Genomic DNA, 18,200 nt, shown 5'->3' on the forward strand with positions numbered 1-18,200 from the left:
CTCAACACCACGCCACCCCCTTCCCCGTAGGTTAACTGTGAGCAGACGCACTTTCGCACAGAGCGGCATCACAGTGCACACGTGGTACGCCAGCCCTGCGCTCATCAAGTCCATCTGGGTGATGGCCATTGGCCAGCATCAGTTTTATCTGGACCGAAAGCAGAGCAAGGTACGGCTGCGTGCATTGCTTCACTCCCTTGAGGATTTTTTGTCGGAGGTTAATCTCTCTTCAGAGTCTCGTGGTACGCGACTCCTTACCAAGTTAACGAGGTAAAGTAACAATGTCAGCTGTATGGTGTAGGCAGTGCTGCGTATCACTTCGGCTTGGTGGTGTTTATTTGTCCTGCCCGCTTTTTCTTTACCACGTTAGCAGAGTGCGTGCCCGAAGGCCCGGATGCCAAGACGGTTAGAATAAAAATAGCACTCTTGAAAAGTTTAATAGATGAGAAAGAATGGTTCTTGAGCGGAGCAAGGATATAAGGACTTGTTTAAAGACCCGATGGGAGGGAGTGCCAAAGGTGGGCAGCGCGAGAAGAGAAGCACAGAAAGAATTGTTAAATTTCCTGTTGTACGTTGGTTGGCTACCTCGCCTGGTGTACAGGAGGTCATAGGTTCGATCCCGACCATGATGTCTGTTTGCACATGATGATAAGCCACTTAATTGAGCTATCATTTGTAATAGCCAGGTCACTTCTGAAAAATAGCTGCATAGCTCATTGGGCCTTACCTGGTAAAATAGACAAAGTTTAGGATCTAGTTTTTGTTTAGTTTGTCTCCTGGGGCCCCCCTCGCATGAGTGGAGGATATTCTTAGGTTTTTTCTGTAAAGTCACGTAGGTAAAAAATTAAAATTAATAAAAGTAAAATAAAATAAAAATTCACGACGTTTTGTAGGCAACACACGCTTCCGTCTTCAGGTGGAATTTTTATTTTATTTTACTTTTATTAATTTTATTTTTTTTACCTACGTGACTTTACCGAAAAAACATATGAATATGAATCCTTGCAGTCACAAAAGCTTCAAATCTAGAATGAATGGAGGAACCAATGAGTGACTTTATCTTCAACGTCTGTCTCAAGGCAAAGATCCCAGTGGCCAGGAGCCTCAGCGAGATCGCCATCGACCTCACCGAGCTGGGATCACTGAGCACGTCGGGCCTTGCCAGCATGGGCAGCGAGAGCAAGATTATCAGCGGCAGCGACGGCAGCCTCTTCTCGTCCGGTACGCGGCGTGCTGCTTCCATTGCTTTGTGTTTACTTCAGTGGGGGCATTCATATCTAATCGTTGCCCACCTACAGAAAATGTCCATATGCATGAGTGCACTTGTGTGTGGAATGGTGAATCGCGGCTTTTTCGCCTGCGCTGCGTTTGAACTAATCCTTCCCTTCGTGCGTGCGTTTCCTCACTTGGCTGCCACTTCGCCATTGTGGCTTTGGCAAAGGATGAATAAAATTCTGGCCAATGCCTAAGTGCCAATTGTTAAGAAGGGGCATAACAGATGGTACGAATCAGATAAGGACGACCTTGGAGACTGATCCACTTCGTCAAGGGTGGGATGTAGTTGCACTTGAAAAAGAATTTGCAATAATCTCGCCTATTGCTTCCTGGAGCAAAGTATCAGGCGAATGCTGAGTTGTGTTCATCTTGTGAAATTCTGTCCACAGGATCACAAGAGTCTGAGATTAGCCAGGAGGCACGGAAGGACCTCATGACGGCACTCAAGTCACGACGAGATGCCCTGGAGGACACCCTGAAACTCCGGGTGGAGGAACTTCGCCTCGTCTGCCTGCGAGAGGCCGTGAGTGCAGCGCCAACAGCCCTTCCAGCCAGTGGTGACACTCGTATTTGGGATGTGCATGATCCTGCTTTACTCGAATTTGAAACAGTGGCATTATGGTTGCTGCAATGTGATATGAACTTTGCTGGCTATGTCTAACACTTGTGGCAAGCAATATCGAAACCGGTGCTGTCCTGGGCCCCCCATTTCACCAACCGGCACTCACCAGGCTGGTGAAGTATGGCCATGAAGTATTGGATTGGCAAAGGGATGTTACGTGTTTTACATTATGTATGTACGTTGAACTTCTTTCGCACCGTACATAGCCAAACCTTTGACTTAAAACTTTCGTGACTGCAGGAATTCATATTCGTTGGTTCCTTCGGTAAAGTCACGTAGATAGAAAATTATAAAATAAGAAATAATAATAAAAATAGAAACGTCTTGAGTTTTTGGTTTTTATTCATTTGTACTTTTATTATTTTTATTTTATCATTTGTATTATTTTCATTTTATTATTTTCTATCTGCGCGACTTTACCGAAAGAACCAAAGAATATAGCCAACCCTGCTAATCGGAGGTGCAGAGGAAGCCCAAATTCGTATTTAACACAAAAAACATTTTGATGAAGGTCTCCCTTGCATGAAATAAATTGTTCGCTGTATGTTTTCTAGAATTATTCGTTGCATGATATATTAACTTACATTTATTTGTTTTAGGATTAAATTATACATATTGTCAGGTAACTTACAAAATGACTTGTTAAACAATGTGATGCAATGTTACGTGGACTATTTTCATAATAGCAAAAACCCGATTTCCTTACTAAAGCTTTGCAGGAACACATTGTGAGGTGGTCTGGTGGCTTTGGGGGTCAGAGGATTGAGCGGGCACCGCCGAGGTCGTGTTCCAATCCAGGAATCTGAATGGATTCCAACCCGGAATCTCGCGTGGAGTGCGATGATCGTTTTAACGTGACTTTTCGCTACTTTTTTTGCTAAATTTCCGCTGTGAGAATTCTAAAATATTTGATGAAAAATTTGAAAGCCGCACGATGAACCTTTTTGTTCCTGCAGCAGGGCATGTAGGGAAATTTCATCCCTGGCTGTGTGGATATCACAAGCTCTCTGGAAGAGATCTCACAAATAGTTTAGTGATATCTTCCTCCGGGACCTGTCTAACATACGGTGTTATGCAGTGGTCAGCGAGGGTTGTCTATGGAGACGTCCTGTGACTTACTTGATCTCGTGACATCACTCCAGCAGCGAAAAGATTACAAATTAACGCGTTCAAATCTTAAATTCAGGATTTCTTGTGACCCCCTCCCACCCCGCCCCCCCCCCCCCCCCCGGATCATTGTTGACTTTCAGGACCTGACGGGAAAGCTTCCCGAGGAGTTCCCCCTGGCTCTGGGTGAGAAAGCTCCGTCCGTCCGGAGGAGAGTGGGAACCTCCTTCAAGCTGGACGAGCACAAGATCATCATGCGTGGCGAGGTGAGCAGAAGGCTCGTGAATGAAATGACGACTCGGGTGTAATTTGCTCGATTAACAGCAGCTTCCTTTGTTCATATTGCGTGCATCGAATTGTGTACGAGAGAGTCTGTTACCCACAATGTTGTGCAAATTATATGTGCAACCCTCGCTGACCGGCATCGTCAAGTATGGTCAATCAAGCTCCACAACGACACAGCCTTCATTCGCTAGCGGATTAATAAAAGGTCTGTAAATTCCAAGAGCAATATGGAGATGATATACCAACATTACATTTAGACTAATGGAGTACACACAACGGTGCAAAGTTGGCAACGATTTACGAGAAAAAAATGCAAATTAGTTGGTTAAAATGAGACGAAGATAGGATTCTTGAACCAAAAACTCGCGAGATTCGGGAATCAGGGTTGAGAAGGAATTGTTTCTATTATCCATCAAAAGTGAATGTCCCAGGAAAAATAACAATAGCTTTTACCTTTTCTGTCAATAAAACAGGTGTTGAGATGTTCAAACGCAAAATAGAAACCTTTTGCAAGGAATCAAGTCCGCATTAACCGCACATATATTGTCGTGAACGTGAAAACAAACATGCTCTGATTATATATGCATTACTTATTTGGTGTTTGAACATGTTAATAGCTGTTTTATTGTCATAAATGGTAAGACCTACTCTTACATTTTATACTTTTATACTGGAAAAAAGGTCCCATCAATATCGGCACTTGAACTTTAACTGCATAAGTGACACTGGGGTGATATTGAAATGATTGATAACATTGGTCAACACACTTTTCTGGCATAAGGTATTCCAATGGTTTTAAGGTAATTTTGGGGTGCTGATTCCAAATCTGGCATCAGTTTTTGTCTATCACATCAGCTTTTTGAGTTATCAAATATTGCATTTTCAATAAAAACTGCAGAAGAAAAATATTAAATAAATGTGGATATCTACATAAAATGATATTATAAACACACTATCCTAAAAATACAGCACCATATTTTAACACTAAAGCAGTCACTGACTCGCAACCACTTGCAATGATAAGTGACAGTTAATTTCGGGTAAAATCAATGAAAATGGGGTATGCCGATAGCATAAAATGAGATGTGATAGAGCAAATCTGAGATCAGATTTGGAATCGGCACCCTGAAATTAGTCTAAAACAGCTGCAAAAGTCCAGGCCAAAAAAAATGTTTTTTTTGTTGACCAGTGTAATGGGTTGTTGAGTCATGGACAGAGTTAGATGAGCAATGGCGATTGACAGTTGAAGGTAATTTTCACGGAGAAGAGGTGGAACATATTAAACTTCTTCCATTCGGTGGGCATGGCTCAAAATGTGAACCAGAGATCATCTCTTGATATTTTTTTTATATCATGTGGAAGCCATTAAATTCCAATGAAGTGGTGGTATTTGAGTTTCTGTGCATGTGTGTGCTTCGATGTTGATAGTGGTTAGCACGCTGCGATTCGAACCCAGCTACCAGAGTTCGATTCCCGCTCACCAGTTACGATTATTTGAACCGGTCCTGGGCCTCCCCTAGATCGACTCAGCCTAAAATAGATACCTGGTGTGGTATGTAAACATTGCCACTTGGGAGACAAAGGCGGCCGGGCGTGGTGCTGGCCACCCCCACCCCCTCATGTACCGTTCCGGCCTTCATAAGTGCTCGCGGACAGCACTTGCCCCAAAAGTTTGTTAAAGCTATACGGGGGATCTTTGCATTTGTTTTGTACTTGGCAGGAGGCTGGCCTGGAGAAGCTGGTATTTTGGCCCTTTGTGCATGTCTGTGTGGGTGTGCGGAGCAGAAGTGTAGTGGTTACCACACTGTGCTACAAACTGCGTAACCTGACTTTGATTCCTGGTCATGGCGAGCATATGTGTGGATTAGCTGAACCGGTCCTGGGCATCATCTACGTTGACTCAGCATTAAATGAATACCTCCTGCAGTGTGTACACATCAGCACTGGGGAGATATATGGCTGGGCATGTCCTCGTGCATGATGATGTCCTTAATAGGTGCTCGCCAACAACACGGACAACACTTGCCCCAAGAGTCAATTTAATTGGTTCAAGAATACTTTTTTTTTATCTCAATACAACCGTTTCATTTGACAATAGATATTTGCCATGGTCTGTGTGTGTGTGTTGGCAGGAGGCTGATCTTGAGACACTGGTATTTGAGTTCATGTGCATGTGTCTTTGTGTGTCACGCTTTACGTAGCTCGACATTGCCATGAGGCTGACCTGGTCATAATCCTCCCCTATTATAATTATTTGGGGTAGAACTTAATGAGTTTTAATTTTTTTTAGGTATGAAAATATGCAATGATGTGAATTATTAACACGTTAAAGTCAGCTGAACCACGATACAGTCCCTTTGACTCGGTGAGAATGCATCTCATTGTGCAATTGATTTATTTAATAATTTTTCAGGAGTAAAGATTACAACAGTGTTATGAAGTTAGCTTAACAGAAAATATACTCTATTTGTCAATAATATATTTTTTATGAATGGCATTTGCAATGTGTGGTCGTGTGTGCTTTTGATGTTGGTAGGAGGCTGAGCTTGGAAGGGCCAGTACTTGGTCTCGCGCGTCAGTGCCTGTGTGTGTACGTGTCTGCGTCTGTCCGTGTGTACGCCTGGACGTTGGCAGGAGGCTGAGCTGGAGAGGCTGGAACGAGACTTTGCCATCCAGTCCCAGATCACGGAGGCAGCCAAGCGCTTGGCCAGTGACCCTGGTGTGAGCAAGAAGGCTCGCAAGCAGCGCAAGTCCTCCTACCAGAACTCGGTGCGCAAACTCCAGGACATCGAGGCAGCCATCAACCAGTACCGGCTCCGTGCGGGGCAGGAACCCACGAAGCGGACTTCCCACATCGGAGATGGTGATGACTACATTTCACCATTACCATATTATTGTAAGACACACTGGCTTCCCTGGTAGATTAAAGCAAAAGCTGCGTCTTATAATCCAGTTGCTGTGCGCGTGTGTGTACAAGACAATATTTGCATAATTTTAATGACGCCGGGCACGAAATGTGGAGTGCGTCATAATTTCCGGAGCATCATATACACCAGAGAATAGACGTTTATTTGAAATCGAGGGTTGTGTCCTTAAAGCTACCCTTCTCCCATTTTACGTCAATACTAAAGACATTAAATTGTATTTTAAAATCTTCCTTTGACAAAAATTACTTGTAGTCTGAACGCCCTTTCGGCTGTATTTGAAGATTTATATCCATTTGCTTGTCATCCATAAGAATAGTGTATTTCCAAACATACAAGAAACATATAGTAGCCATCATGTGCATATACAATAGTTACTCTATTTAATAAGATTGTCGACAAATTAAATAAAGAACGGTTATGTGGAGTACAATTTTATCATTTGTGGTGCAATTTATGATTTGGAGTGCATCTTGATAATCTTTTAGTAGTTGTTTAATTCATATCTAAACAGATGCAACGGTGTGAAGTATTAACGTGCTGAATTAAATTGGCCCAATTACTTACATTCCCTTTAGCTCTACGATTAAATGAGATTGTACATGTTGCTATGCGACCAAAACAGGGTTCACGATACATATAAAACATGGGTTCGGAGTAAAGGTGATGGCAGTGTTAAGTTAGCTTACGAGAGGATAAACTGCATTTGTCAATACCACATTTGGTAAATGGCAGTCTACCAAAACTGTGTTAATGTACACTTTGGGTATTCATTACAGGCTGAGAGCCATAGAGGGCAGTTAATGTTGGCATTATTCAATCAAGGGGCAAGCAGCATCAATATTAAGTGTCGCCATCAATCATTATACTTTTAATTGCATCGGGTGCGGTGCAGCAGTGATTGGCTTAGAGATGTCTTGAATCTCTTTTCTCATTGCAGAGGAAAACATTCACTCTGACGTGCAGTCAGATGGCAGCTCGCTTGCCGAAGCCTCGGCTCTGGAAGACGGTAAATAAATTTACGCTCGCTAGAACTGCACACGGCAAAGATTGGCAGCAGCAGATTCCAATAATAGAGAGAACAAGCAAGTCATGTAGAACAAATATACGCTCTACGTATGCATTCTTTTCACGTAAAATTACATGAATGTTTATATACATATACTTGATAATTTTGCAAGGACTTGAAATTCAAATATTTGTCAATATAGTAATGTATATACACTCATTAATTTGCTGAAACTGTCTTAATATACAGAGGACTGCAGTGCTTGGGCAATTGTTGGCAGCCTGGCTGCCTTCACGCTTGTCTGTGGTTCCTCATTGCCTCTGGGCCATTCTCTCTGTTTGAAAATGAGCGAGTTTTGTGCGGCGCATGGCAAATTCAATGCAGCGTTAAATTATTATTAATACGTACTGACCCCACTCCGCCTTCACCCAGCCGCACTGACCAGCATGGTGAAGTATGGTCAAACAACCAGCGAATATTCTGCGGTGTGGTGAGCCGTCACCCAGCAGTAGACTGATGTGGCTTATAAATTATTATAATTAAGTATGCCTTCGTTGCAGTGTAATTGATCGATGGACATCGGGCTTACATATAAATATTATTATGCTATCAAATTGCTGCTGCTTCATTGAATTTGTGCATAACATGACAATTAAACTTCATACTCAGTTTTTTTTTTACTGTCACTGAGAGGAAAAGAACATGTCAGCTGACTGGCCAAGGAGTTACTAAAGAAGGCCAGCCAGCCGAAACGTCGAGATCTCCCTATGAGTTTTAATAACAGAATTAGATGCTGCCCCGGTGTAATGGGCAGCACACTGAACTTCCAGAGCAATCCAGAGCAGAGGTCGCAACCGGGTACCCGATACCCGTACCCTGCCCGATACCTGGCTACCCGTACCCGGCCGGGTACGGGTACGGGTAGCCGTTTGCGACCCTGGTGCGGCTGGGTACAGGTACGGGTAGGCCGTGAGTCACTGGTGAGTAACCGTTTGTCACTCATTTCGGGTAGGGTACAGGTACGGGTAGGGAACGGGTACCCATACCCGGCCGGGTACGGGTACCCATTTGCGACCCTGGTGCGGCCGGGTACGGAATCAAAACCCGTTTGCGACCTCTGATCCAGAGCTTGCCGGTTCGATCTCCCGGTGTGGCAGTTTAAACCGTGAGCAAGTGTCCTTAAATTCCCCCGCCTTTGTTCACCCAGCAGTACAAATGGGTTCATCACAGTGGGGGAAAAGTGTGCATACTCCCACCTCTTCCAAGTCATCTGGCCAGTGCGGAAGAGTAGGCCAAAAATATCCTCTTGAGTTCCTTCTGACAGAGGCCTTTCCGTCAGCAGTAGCGTGTGAGCATGAACTTGTGTGGCTGCGTTTTTGTGCCTGCTGTTTATCTAATTTCAAAAATGTTCTGTCTGCTTCTTACATGTGATTTATTTTCTGTGCACATGAGTCATTATGATTCATACTTTTGATGTACCAAAATTCATGCAGTGAGGCTCTTTTTTTACAGTATTTTTCCTAACCTGAACCATACAGTTTCAAAATCTTGTGGTCATAATGCCTATTTTTGCATCTGTAATATATTAACGATAGCTGCTATAAATCGCAGCTACAAAGGTGGTTGAGCATTATTTATTACATATATACACATATGCCAAATTGCCTAGAATCTACCGAATCTCATCAGATCTCAGACGTCATTCAGGCTTGGGCATGGATCGTCTGCATATGGGTGGCCACCGTGTACAAATGGGTTGTCATATGGAGTGCAGGTGCAAACAAATCCATTGTTGTACTGCACTTCCATTATCTATGTCCCTACGTGTATGCTCCCCACCTTGATTAACCTGTGTTGATCGGCGTGATGAAGTATGGTCAAATAACCCTCACGAACCACACCGTGTGGAGGCCCTTATCCAGTTGTGAATTCGCTTAAGGTTGTTCGTGTGCAGCCTCGCAACTTATCGTTCACGCCACTGCTTACAAAATACCTCCTCTCGAGGGGAGCTCTAGAGAGCCCCACCAGAGTGTATTTTGGCCTACTCCTCCACCACGCTGGCTGAGTCACCTTGGAAGAGTTGGGCGTATGTCTATTTTACCCCACTTTAACGCGACCTGCTGATCGCTTAACTGTGGTGCACAGGTAAAGTCACGTAGAATGTAAATAATAAAATAATAAAAATAAAACATAATAAAATAAATCTCACGACGTTTCGGCCACAACGCAAGCAGCCGTCCTCAGGTGGATAACAGATCAGACTCTGTCTCCTATTTCCATTCTACGTGACTTTACCGAAAGAACCAAGAAGATGAATCCCTGCAGTCACGAAAGCTTTAAATCGAAATGTGGTGCCCAGATTTGTGAAAAGAGCTCCATAGCTCATCGGATTCCTCCAGCCTAAATAAAGATTCTGATTCTACTTCTGGGTGGACAGAGCGTAGACATTTAAAACACGTGCCCGTCTTTTTTAACTTCCGTGCAGGGAGGTCAAACCTGCGACCTCTGGATTACAAGTTTAGTGTGCCAACCGTTACACTGCAGTCTGTACGTGGTTATAATGCCTGTTTCTGCGTCTGTAGTCGATTAACAATGGCTGCTTGCACCGTGTTGCTGCAAAGGTGGCCGTGAGCAACTCATCAGTCCGCATGCACGATTTCTCTCCTCCCCGACACGTCGTTCCTCCCCGCAGAGGACTCCCCGCGGAGCAGCCTGCTCTCCTCGCTGCTGTCCCCGCAGCGTCTCGTGCCGCCGCTGCTGGGCGGCTACGCCCGGCCCTCTCCGCCCACGTCGCTCGAGGGCCTGCGCCGGCAGCAGTCCTTTCGCGGAGACCCCTCCTCCCCGTCCAAGTCCGGAAGCTGGGCCGAGTCCTCGCTGGACGAGCCCTACGATCGCCCTCGCAAACCCCTGCTCCGACACACCATGTCCAGGTGACGGCATCGCTCCTTGAGGCCACGTGAAATATCAAAAGCTCCTTTATATATATACATACATACGCATATGCAGGTATTGCCTAGACCAGTGGTCGACAACCTGCGGCTCTGGAGTGCGGCTCTTTAAGGACTGCTTTGCGGCCCTGGAAATATTGAGTCTATTCATACTATCTGAGTCTTTTACCGAATTCTAAAAAGATGGCTCTTGTTATTTTAGTTGCTGACCCCTGACCAGTATACCATGGAAGTCCAGTTTACCGTGGGAGTCCAGTTTACCATGGGCAGGGGTCAAGCAATGCGTGGCTCAGGAGGTGCATGCGGTGCTTTGTGGCTCTTGAAATATTGAGGGTTTCCCCTACCCCCCAAAAAAATGGCTCTTATTATTTTGGTTGCCGACCCCCTGGCCTAGACCATAGTGGCATTGCCTAGAGCTGCAGTGTTGCTCTGTGAATGGCGTATAGAAGGGAGGCAGCTTTGAAAAGAGCGCTTGATTGCTGGCTTGTATCTCACAGCCCCTTGGGAAGTCCGTCGCACCAGCCGGGCTGCCAGCGAGCTAAGGGAACGGGCTCCCTGCAGAGCAGCCCGGTGAAGGCCGGTCCTCGCTGGGACTCGTCCAGCGTGCCGTCCACTCCAGACGCGCGTACTCGTGCCATCCCCTTCAGCCAGCACCAACGGTCAGTGTCTAAACAGCCCCGGTTATCGTGCTATTGAGGTGACAACGCTGAGCTGCCAACGCTGTGATCATGCACTCAAATCTGTGCTCGAACGAGGTTCTCAATTGTAGAGAGTTGATGGTCCCTGCCCAGCCAACAACGACTGCGCGCACAAAAACATGACGTTAAATTTGGTTACGGTCATAGATTGGTTAAATACCAGCTCTGAGAATTCGGAATATAACTTCTCTTAGAAGCAGAGTAGTTGATAAAGTACTGCACCATACTGTGTAGAACGAAAGTGAAATGATGGGATTTTAATTGGTAGCTCTTTGCTAGCTTGTTTCTTCTCCAATGGAGTATGGTGCAGCGTGATATGACGACGACAACAGAATCGCGATAACATTTTGGGAAAAGATTCAAAAGATTTTAGAAATTGCCAATTACTACGAGCAGTCATGAGTAGGATTTTTACGACGCATCGATTCATGGACAAAAAAGCTAATTTTATGCTCACATTGCGTGGATCATATTCTGCATGCGCGGGCATATTTGATGGGTTCACGTGGGCCCTGCAGCAACTCTGGGTTCTATATGAATAAAGTGGAAATAAAAAAAAAAATCAGTTCTTGCGTCGAATCATGACAATCAAACGAAATGCAAGGTGGGTAAATCTTCACATGTCTCTTCTTGACGTACATAGTTTGATCACAAGGTCTTAACTATAACCGTGCCTAAAATGTCGAATGTCTGTACCTTGTAAACAGTCCTCAGATGTTGGCTATTAAGTTCAACATTAAATGATGTTCATTTCAAATGTTTTGTCTCGTGTAATAAAGGACCATCAAATACATTTTTAATGAAACATGAAGTTATTTGGCAGTTTAAATTTACTTTGGAAAATTTAACATTTCTATGATTGTGGAAAGACAAATCCACACACCGCTTAGCTGACACTCTCTATTCTATCGATCCAATCACAGCTCCCTTAAGAGATGTCTCAGGGGTAGAGTGAACAGCTTGCAATCCAAAGGTCGTGAGTTCAAATGCTGGTTCAGGGTCGACTCAGCCCATCATATCTCCTTGTGGAATTAATAATCAGTGATTTGTTATGGATAAACTCGCCCCTACCATAGCAATGTGTAATTACCACCACTTGAGCTGGGTGGTAAACAGGAGATGAGCACTACCTGAGTAGGAAGTCAGTTTTACTGTTGACAGCTTCAATTTTAGGCGCCGTGATGGTTTGACGTTAACTACCTAGCCGAGTATACAGGAACACATGGGTTCGATCCAAACCCTGACGCCTGCATATTGGAGTTTGCATGTTCTCCCCGTGGTCACGTGGATTTTTCTCTGGTTCCTCCAGTTTTTACTTTCACATTTAGAAAAATGCGTTTAAAGTATTTGACTGCCATACATTTCCACGTGATAATAAGCAACTTCGTTGAACTATCATTTATGGCCAGGTCGCTTCTGACACCTTACCTTCTTGCACATTACAGATGGTTCGAGTCCACTCTTGGCGGGCAGCAGCAGCAGCATCAGCAGCAGCCTCTCCCGGCCGCCCACCTGCGCCAGCGCAGCTGCAGCCTGGAGTCTCAGAGCCAGCTGCTGGTGTCCGAGGGCACGACGGTGGCCGGCGGCGACCTGAGCTGCGGCACGGGCACCGTGTCGCGCAGCAGCAACAGCTCGGAGCTGCCGCTGGACGACCGCTCGTCCTACACCAGCCAGTCGAGCTCCGAGTGCGGCTACTACGGCGGGCCGGGCCGGACGCCGTACGACGTGTCGCGGCTGGGCCGCCGCGCGTCGGCGGGCGGCGCTGACCCGCGGGCGCTGCAGAGGCACCGCTCGGCGGAGAGCCTCGTGTCGGAGGCGCGGGGCGAGATGCAGGGCGCCGACGGCGGGGGGTGCGGCGGCCCCGGCGGCGGGGGGGGCGGCCCCGGCGGCGTCGGCGGAGCGCGACGCGCCGGCCTCTACCGCTTCCCGCACAACCTGCCGACGTCGCAGTACCGCGTGAAGGAGTACCCGCTATACGCGGACCGGGCGGACGGCTCGCGCTGCGTGGTGCGCAGCCTGGAGAGCGAACGCGAGGGACACTACTGCGTGAAGGCGCAGGTGCGCACGTCGCACTCGTACACCGCCGGAGGGATGTACCGCGAGAGGGTCGCGCGCCAGGAGGGCGGCGCCATCGTGCACTCCATCACCCAGTCGCGCTCGCAGGTGAGGCGGGGGACACACACCTCTCTGCGTGCCGTCATGCAGACGTTGATGATTCGAATGAAAGCGTTTTGAAGAGTAGACCATTGTGTTTCCGAGGCAATTTTTTGTTGTTGAAAAATGCCGGCACATTTTGGGCTCAGTATGTTGGGGAAATTTGACACGAGATTTTTTTACGGGCAATGTCTTTGTAAAAAAGATGTTGTTGTTAAATTTCCGAATATTTTTCATACCTGCATATGAGTTGTCACCTCGGAGGTACAAAACAAACTGGGACATTGAGGGATAAAGAATATCTCACACGAGCAGAAGAAGGGAGAACTGCACTTCATGTATTATCTTGAGCGGTGTATTATTTATCATTAAATTGTCAAAGAAACTGGACTCGTAATGGCAAAACCAGGACTGCCGGCAACTCTCAGTGCAGTGCCAGATATTTTGTGAGCCGTCCATCGTCCCTGTTTCGTTATCAGTAATATACACCAAGGTGGCTAGGTTGCTGCCAGACCTCATGCCATTATGGAGTGCTGAGCCGGTGTAAACGAATGCTGTTGCCCTATGCCCCCAAGGGAAAGAATAAGGGTTAGGGTCCGGCTCTACATTGCTTAGCACAGAGTTCGGACCAAACAGATGGTTTGAGAAAGTAAAACTATCATGACAGAAAACTGAGCACTGACCAAAAATTAATTCCTGGGCGAACAAATATTCAGGGAGAACATATAGTCCCTGCACTGGCCCCCCGATAAGCTTCCGGTGTTGAATCTGGGCAGCCATCTGAAATGAAATCGTGTTCTCAAGTTGCAGTGAAAGGATAGCCAAGCCCAGGCATGAATGACCATACAAATAAACCGGTAATATTAGATTTGGTTTTTCATTTCACTTGGCTTACTCCAGTTGTGCCAATTTTAAAGTTTAGTATAATTGACGCTCAAAATTTAAAAGGGGCCAAATCAAGTGAGCTCAGAAACTTCATGACGGCATCTTCCAGGGCTGTCCTTGTACATGTTGGTATATTGTTAGCGGCGACGGTTCTGAATTGGGTACGTTTTTGCCTTATGACATTGGAATATAACTTGGAGGAAAATTGTTTAAAGATGTGCGGTGGTATTGTGGTAGATGCTATTAAGTGTGGCGATGCCATTCCACTGTGGAGGGATTGCACTCAAATGACTCCGTGCTGGAGCTAGAGTTGGTGCTGATGATCTATTCCTTTCTTTGTGTCACACCTGAGAAATGAGAAGAAGATGCCCTCTCATATGCTCCCAGTTGAACAATCAACAACATTTCCTGACAGACCAGTAGGTTTAAACTTTTATGGCACACGAATGCCAGATGGTGTTGTGCCTCCCCAGAGGGGACAGAGCAAGTGATGCTTACAGAGAGACTTCTGAAATGGTAAAAAAAAAGCTATGAGTTATGTCTTAGAACGTAAAAAATGCTGTCGTCAGTCGCTCACACGGACCAGTGCAATAGATTGCACAACATATCAGCCACGCTTATAAGTCATGAAAATTGACAGACAGCTCTATATAAGAAGGCATGTTATAATGATGATGCGTCGATTTATCCATTACAATGTATTATTACTATAATAGGGTTTTTCCCCTTTTTTCTGGCAACAAAACTGAAACCTTTTTACAAGGAATCATGTGTGCATTAACCACAATACTTGTGCATTTTGACCACAAGTATTGTGGTTAATGCACACACGATTCCTCGTAAAAAGGTTTCAGTTTTGTTGACAGAAAAAAGGGGAAAAACCCTATTATTCTATTTTGGTACTGGCAAAGGAGGTCTAATGATGTCGATGCTTACCCCGAGCCCTCATTACTCTGATAGTGCATCGTCTTTCAGCTGTACGCCTTTTGGCGTCCTCTGGTCTAGCACCAATTGAGACGAAGCTCAAAAGAAAGCTGTCTCTGGTGTGGACCAATCAGTTTCAAGGACAATGCATATATTATCAGTGTGTTTTTTGTTTGCATTTTGACCACAAGTATTGTGGTTAATGCAGACATGATTCCTCGTAAAAAGGTTTCCGTTTTGTTGCCAGAAAAAAGGGGGAAAACCTTGTTATTATATTTTGGTTCTGGCAAAGGAGGTCTAATGATGTATTATTACTGTCACAAGACCAGAATCACATTTTTGGTGTGATGTATTATGTATGATTTCTTAAAGTTTATTGCAAATGATATGGCTTAGGGGTATATATAGACTAATGGAGTGAATATACTTTACAACTGTAACAGAATGAAATCAGAAAATACAAATGAGATGGTAAAACAGGAGATAAATAATTAACTCTTGAATGCAATCGCCACCCTGAATCGTAACAATTCATTTGAGAATGGCATGGGCAGGGAAAGAGGGGTGGGTGCTAAATCATTAAATGCCATTTTAAAAGTGACCTTACCACTGCATTAGTTTTTTTTCCGGCTGTGCCGTATAGCTCTCTGAAGTGTTTTATTTTTCGTGTTGTTACCGCACGTTGTTCGGCACGGCATCTGCCGAGTTTATTCAGCTCCTAAAACAGCTTCCAACGAAGCGTTGGGCGTCACGGCCGAACCGCGCGCGGATACAACCCCGAGGACACATCGGAGAGCCTCAGCGGTGACCTTGTGTGTTTTTTTGCACGTGCGCCGACGACAGGTGGTTCGTAGCTGCTGCCAGGAAGGCGTTCGGACGAGCACTCTTGAGCACCTGCGCTCCTGGTACGAGCGCAACGCATATCGGGACCCGCGGAGGCTTTCGCACGTCTGGTCAGATGCTGACCGGCTGGCGCTTTACCCACAGGGCGCGGCCTCGCCTCCTCCTAGAAAGCCCACGCAAACAGGTGCCGCTGTCTCTCCTCTCAACTTGATCTTGTTTTGTTTGGCCGAGGTTCACAAAAGAAAATAAAAAAAACCTCGTGGTGTGATTTGCATATTTTTTCCTCTGGTTGGAATCTTAAAAACACCATAGGTAGCATAACATGATATTACACATACACAACAGCTACGCTCCACGCGGTTGGCTTCGTACGATGCGAAAGAAGTTCAACATACATACAGGCTGGTAAGCCAGGGGACGGCGACCAGCAAATTATCAAAGAGGGGCAACCGCATTCTTGCTGTGTGGTTCGTGGTTTGAGATTGTTGCCCGCAGACGGAACTGTCGAGCTGACCATTGGCGTAGGAGACGGCCACATCTGTCGTGTGATGTTACGATGTGGTTCGATACAGAGACCGTTGCTTGCACTGCTGTGATATGCACTCGCTTGACAAGAGCCCATTTGTTAAATGGTTAACCTGTTGGCACAGCGGTGCAACAGCGTTTCAGGCTGCAGCTAAGGAGTTGTCATTGCGCCTGTAACCTATTTGCCCCAGCTAAACGCTCTCTGTTCCTCCTGTCGATGTGGGCAGGCGGGTGTGGAGGCGGCAGTCGGAGAAACACGCTGTCCCCTGCTCACCAGGCGGATGAAGCTGCCTCGTACACACACCAGCCTGTGCAGCACACGAGGTGAGCCTGAGCGCAGGTTTCAAGTTCCGTTTTTGTTCAACCGGGGTGAGAACTCAATCGAGGCAGGGGGTAGTCTTATGAGCAAGAGTGACCTGGGTAGTAGTCTCATGAGCAAGCATGACACGTGTGTGTGTGTGTGCTCAGCCTGGCATAAGTGGTGGTGGGTGACGTGACCGTCACTTAGAGGCTAACGGTGGCTTCTTGTTGTGCGTGGAGAGTAGTGGGGGTAGTGGCCGGCATACTGTAATACAAATCCAGCCACGGTGAATGTTAGTAGCAAATATACAATGAGAATTTTGCCTCGATTGCTCGCGTTAAGGTATGTACCCCAACAGTCGGAATGCCTATAGATATTTCCTATCGTTGTTTGGCTATCAAGTCTAAATCCCAACTGCTGTAATGAATGTTTTAATCAGATGCAAATTGGATACGTGTGTATTATTTCTCACGAACATTATTTTCCCCTACAGTCTGTCCAGAGTAAAAGGATGATCTTTGTATTTTTGTCTGTGAATACTATTATTTAAACTTGATTTGAAGCTTTCGTGACTGCAGGAATCCATACTCTTTGGTTCTCTCAGTAAAGTCACGTAACAAGATTGCTTGTGTTGCGATCGAAACGTCGTGATTTGTTTTATTTAATTTTTACCTACGTGACTTTACCGATAAACCAAAGAGTAATAATATAATTCGTTACAGTTACGGTGTGATACTTACAACTTGTACCAATGTTCCAGTCACTTGAACGCCAATCTCAGATTTTCCTCCCACTGGCAATTTGTTTAATGGTATGGGCTTCTGATGAGTCAGCTCATCCGAACACGACTCATTATGGAGCGCTATTGGCCATTAAATATAGCTGACTCAGCCCGATGAGCCTCAAAAAGTAAAAATCGCTGCTCTACAGTTCGTTAGTATAAACAACTACTGCTGGATAATTATATTAGTGTGTTAAACCTAGGCTGAAAAAACTATGAACTTTCCAAACCAATATTAGCATGAGTATCATAAGTTCGATGTGGCTGTTGAATTATAAATTAATGTGTCTATGTTCCCGCTACTTTCCTCTATGCATGAATACACCCCTAGTACAACGGAATTTATAATATTATGCCTCATTTATTACATTGTTGAGCTTAACCTGCAATGCATGTTACTTATTTAACAGAATAAGTGAGAATGTAATGTTAACCCAACAACAGTAAATGTCGAAATGCAAAAACTAGACCGAGCTATAACATCAAAATCAACTGGTATTCGTAGTGATTAGTTAGAACGCTATGTGTATATCTATATCCAGTGAGATGGTGTGTGTGAGAAAAGTAATATAGCTACGGCTGTTTGCATTGATCAAAATTGAAATTCCACTTTTATGAAATTACAATTTCCTGTTTCTCTTCCTTGCCGAGACTTCAATCTGTTGTTTTTTGTTCATTCACTGAAGTGGGTGACTTGCTGTTGCTGCACTGTGCCTTTCTCCTGGGCTCTACCTCTGGATTAGTCTCAGTAACTTCTGACCTTCCATTCCCTCTGCATCTCGTTTTCCCGGCTGTCTTCCTCGTCCTCAGTGATACCACCCCTCCCTCTCAGGACCCCCCAGAGGCTCCTCAGCAGCCCTAGGGAAGCTGCAGGTAACATCGAATGTGTTCTTATGAACTAGGAAACAATTTGACTCGT

The 18,200-nt window shown here is 45.4% G+C and overlaps 1 protein-coding gene across 4 annotated transcripts in view; it reads left to right on the forward strand.

The window, feature by feature from the left end:
* Window positions 1–18,200, forward strand: part of LOC144934776 (FERM domain-containing protein 4A-like) — a 154,049-nt gene that overhangs the window by 129,813 nt on the left and 6,036 nt on the right. For 2 of the 4 annotated variants that reach the window (XM_078860910.1, XM_078860911.1), the window contains exons 13-23: window positions 31–169; window positions 1,080–1,221; window positions 1,665–1,798; window positions 3,148–3,270; window positions 5,924–6,152; window positions 7,154–7,222; window positions 9,915–10,152; window positions 10,668–10,829; window positions 12,314–13,031; window positions 15,675–15,858; window positions 16,427–16,523. In XM_078860910.1, the coding sequence (XP_078717036.1) occupies window positions 31–169; window positions 1,080–1,221; window positions 1,665–1,798; window positions 3,148–3,270; window positions 5,924–6,152; window positions 7,154–7,222; window positions 9,915–10,152; window positions 10,668–10,829; window positions 12,314–13,031; window positions 15,675–15,858; window positions 16,427–16,523 (2,235 nt within the window). Of the gene's footprint in view, window positions 1–30; window positions 170–1,079; window positions 1,222–1,664; window positions 1,799–3,147; window positions 3,271–5,923; window positions 6,153–7,153; window positions 7,223–9,914; window positions 10,153–10,667; window positions 10,830–12,313; window positions 13,032–15,674; window positions 15,859–16,426; window positions 16,524–18,091; window positions 18,155–18,200 lie in introns of all 4 variants that reach the window. The other 2 variants (XM_078860914.1, XM_078860913.1) reach the window with 2 other exon arrangements.

Source organism: Lampetra fluviatilis, chromosome 11, assembly GCF_964198595.1.
Source record: "Lampetra fluviatilis chromosome 11, kcLamFluv1.1, whole genome shotgun sequence".
NCBI classification, from domain to species: domain Eukaryota; kingdom Metazoa; phylum Chordata; class Hyperoartia; order Petromyzontiformes; family Petromyzontidae; genus Lampetra; species Lampetra fluviatilis.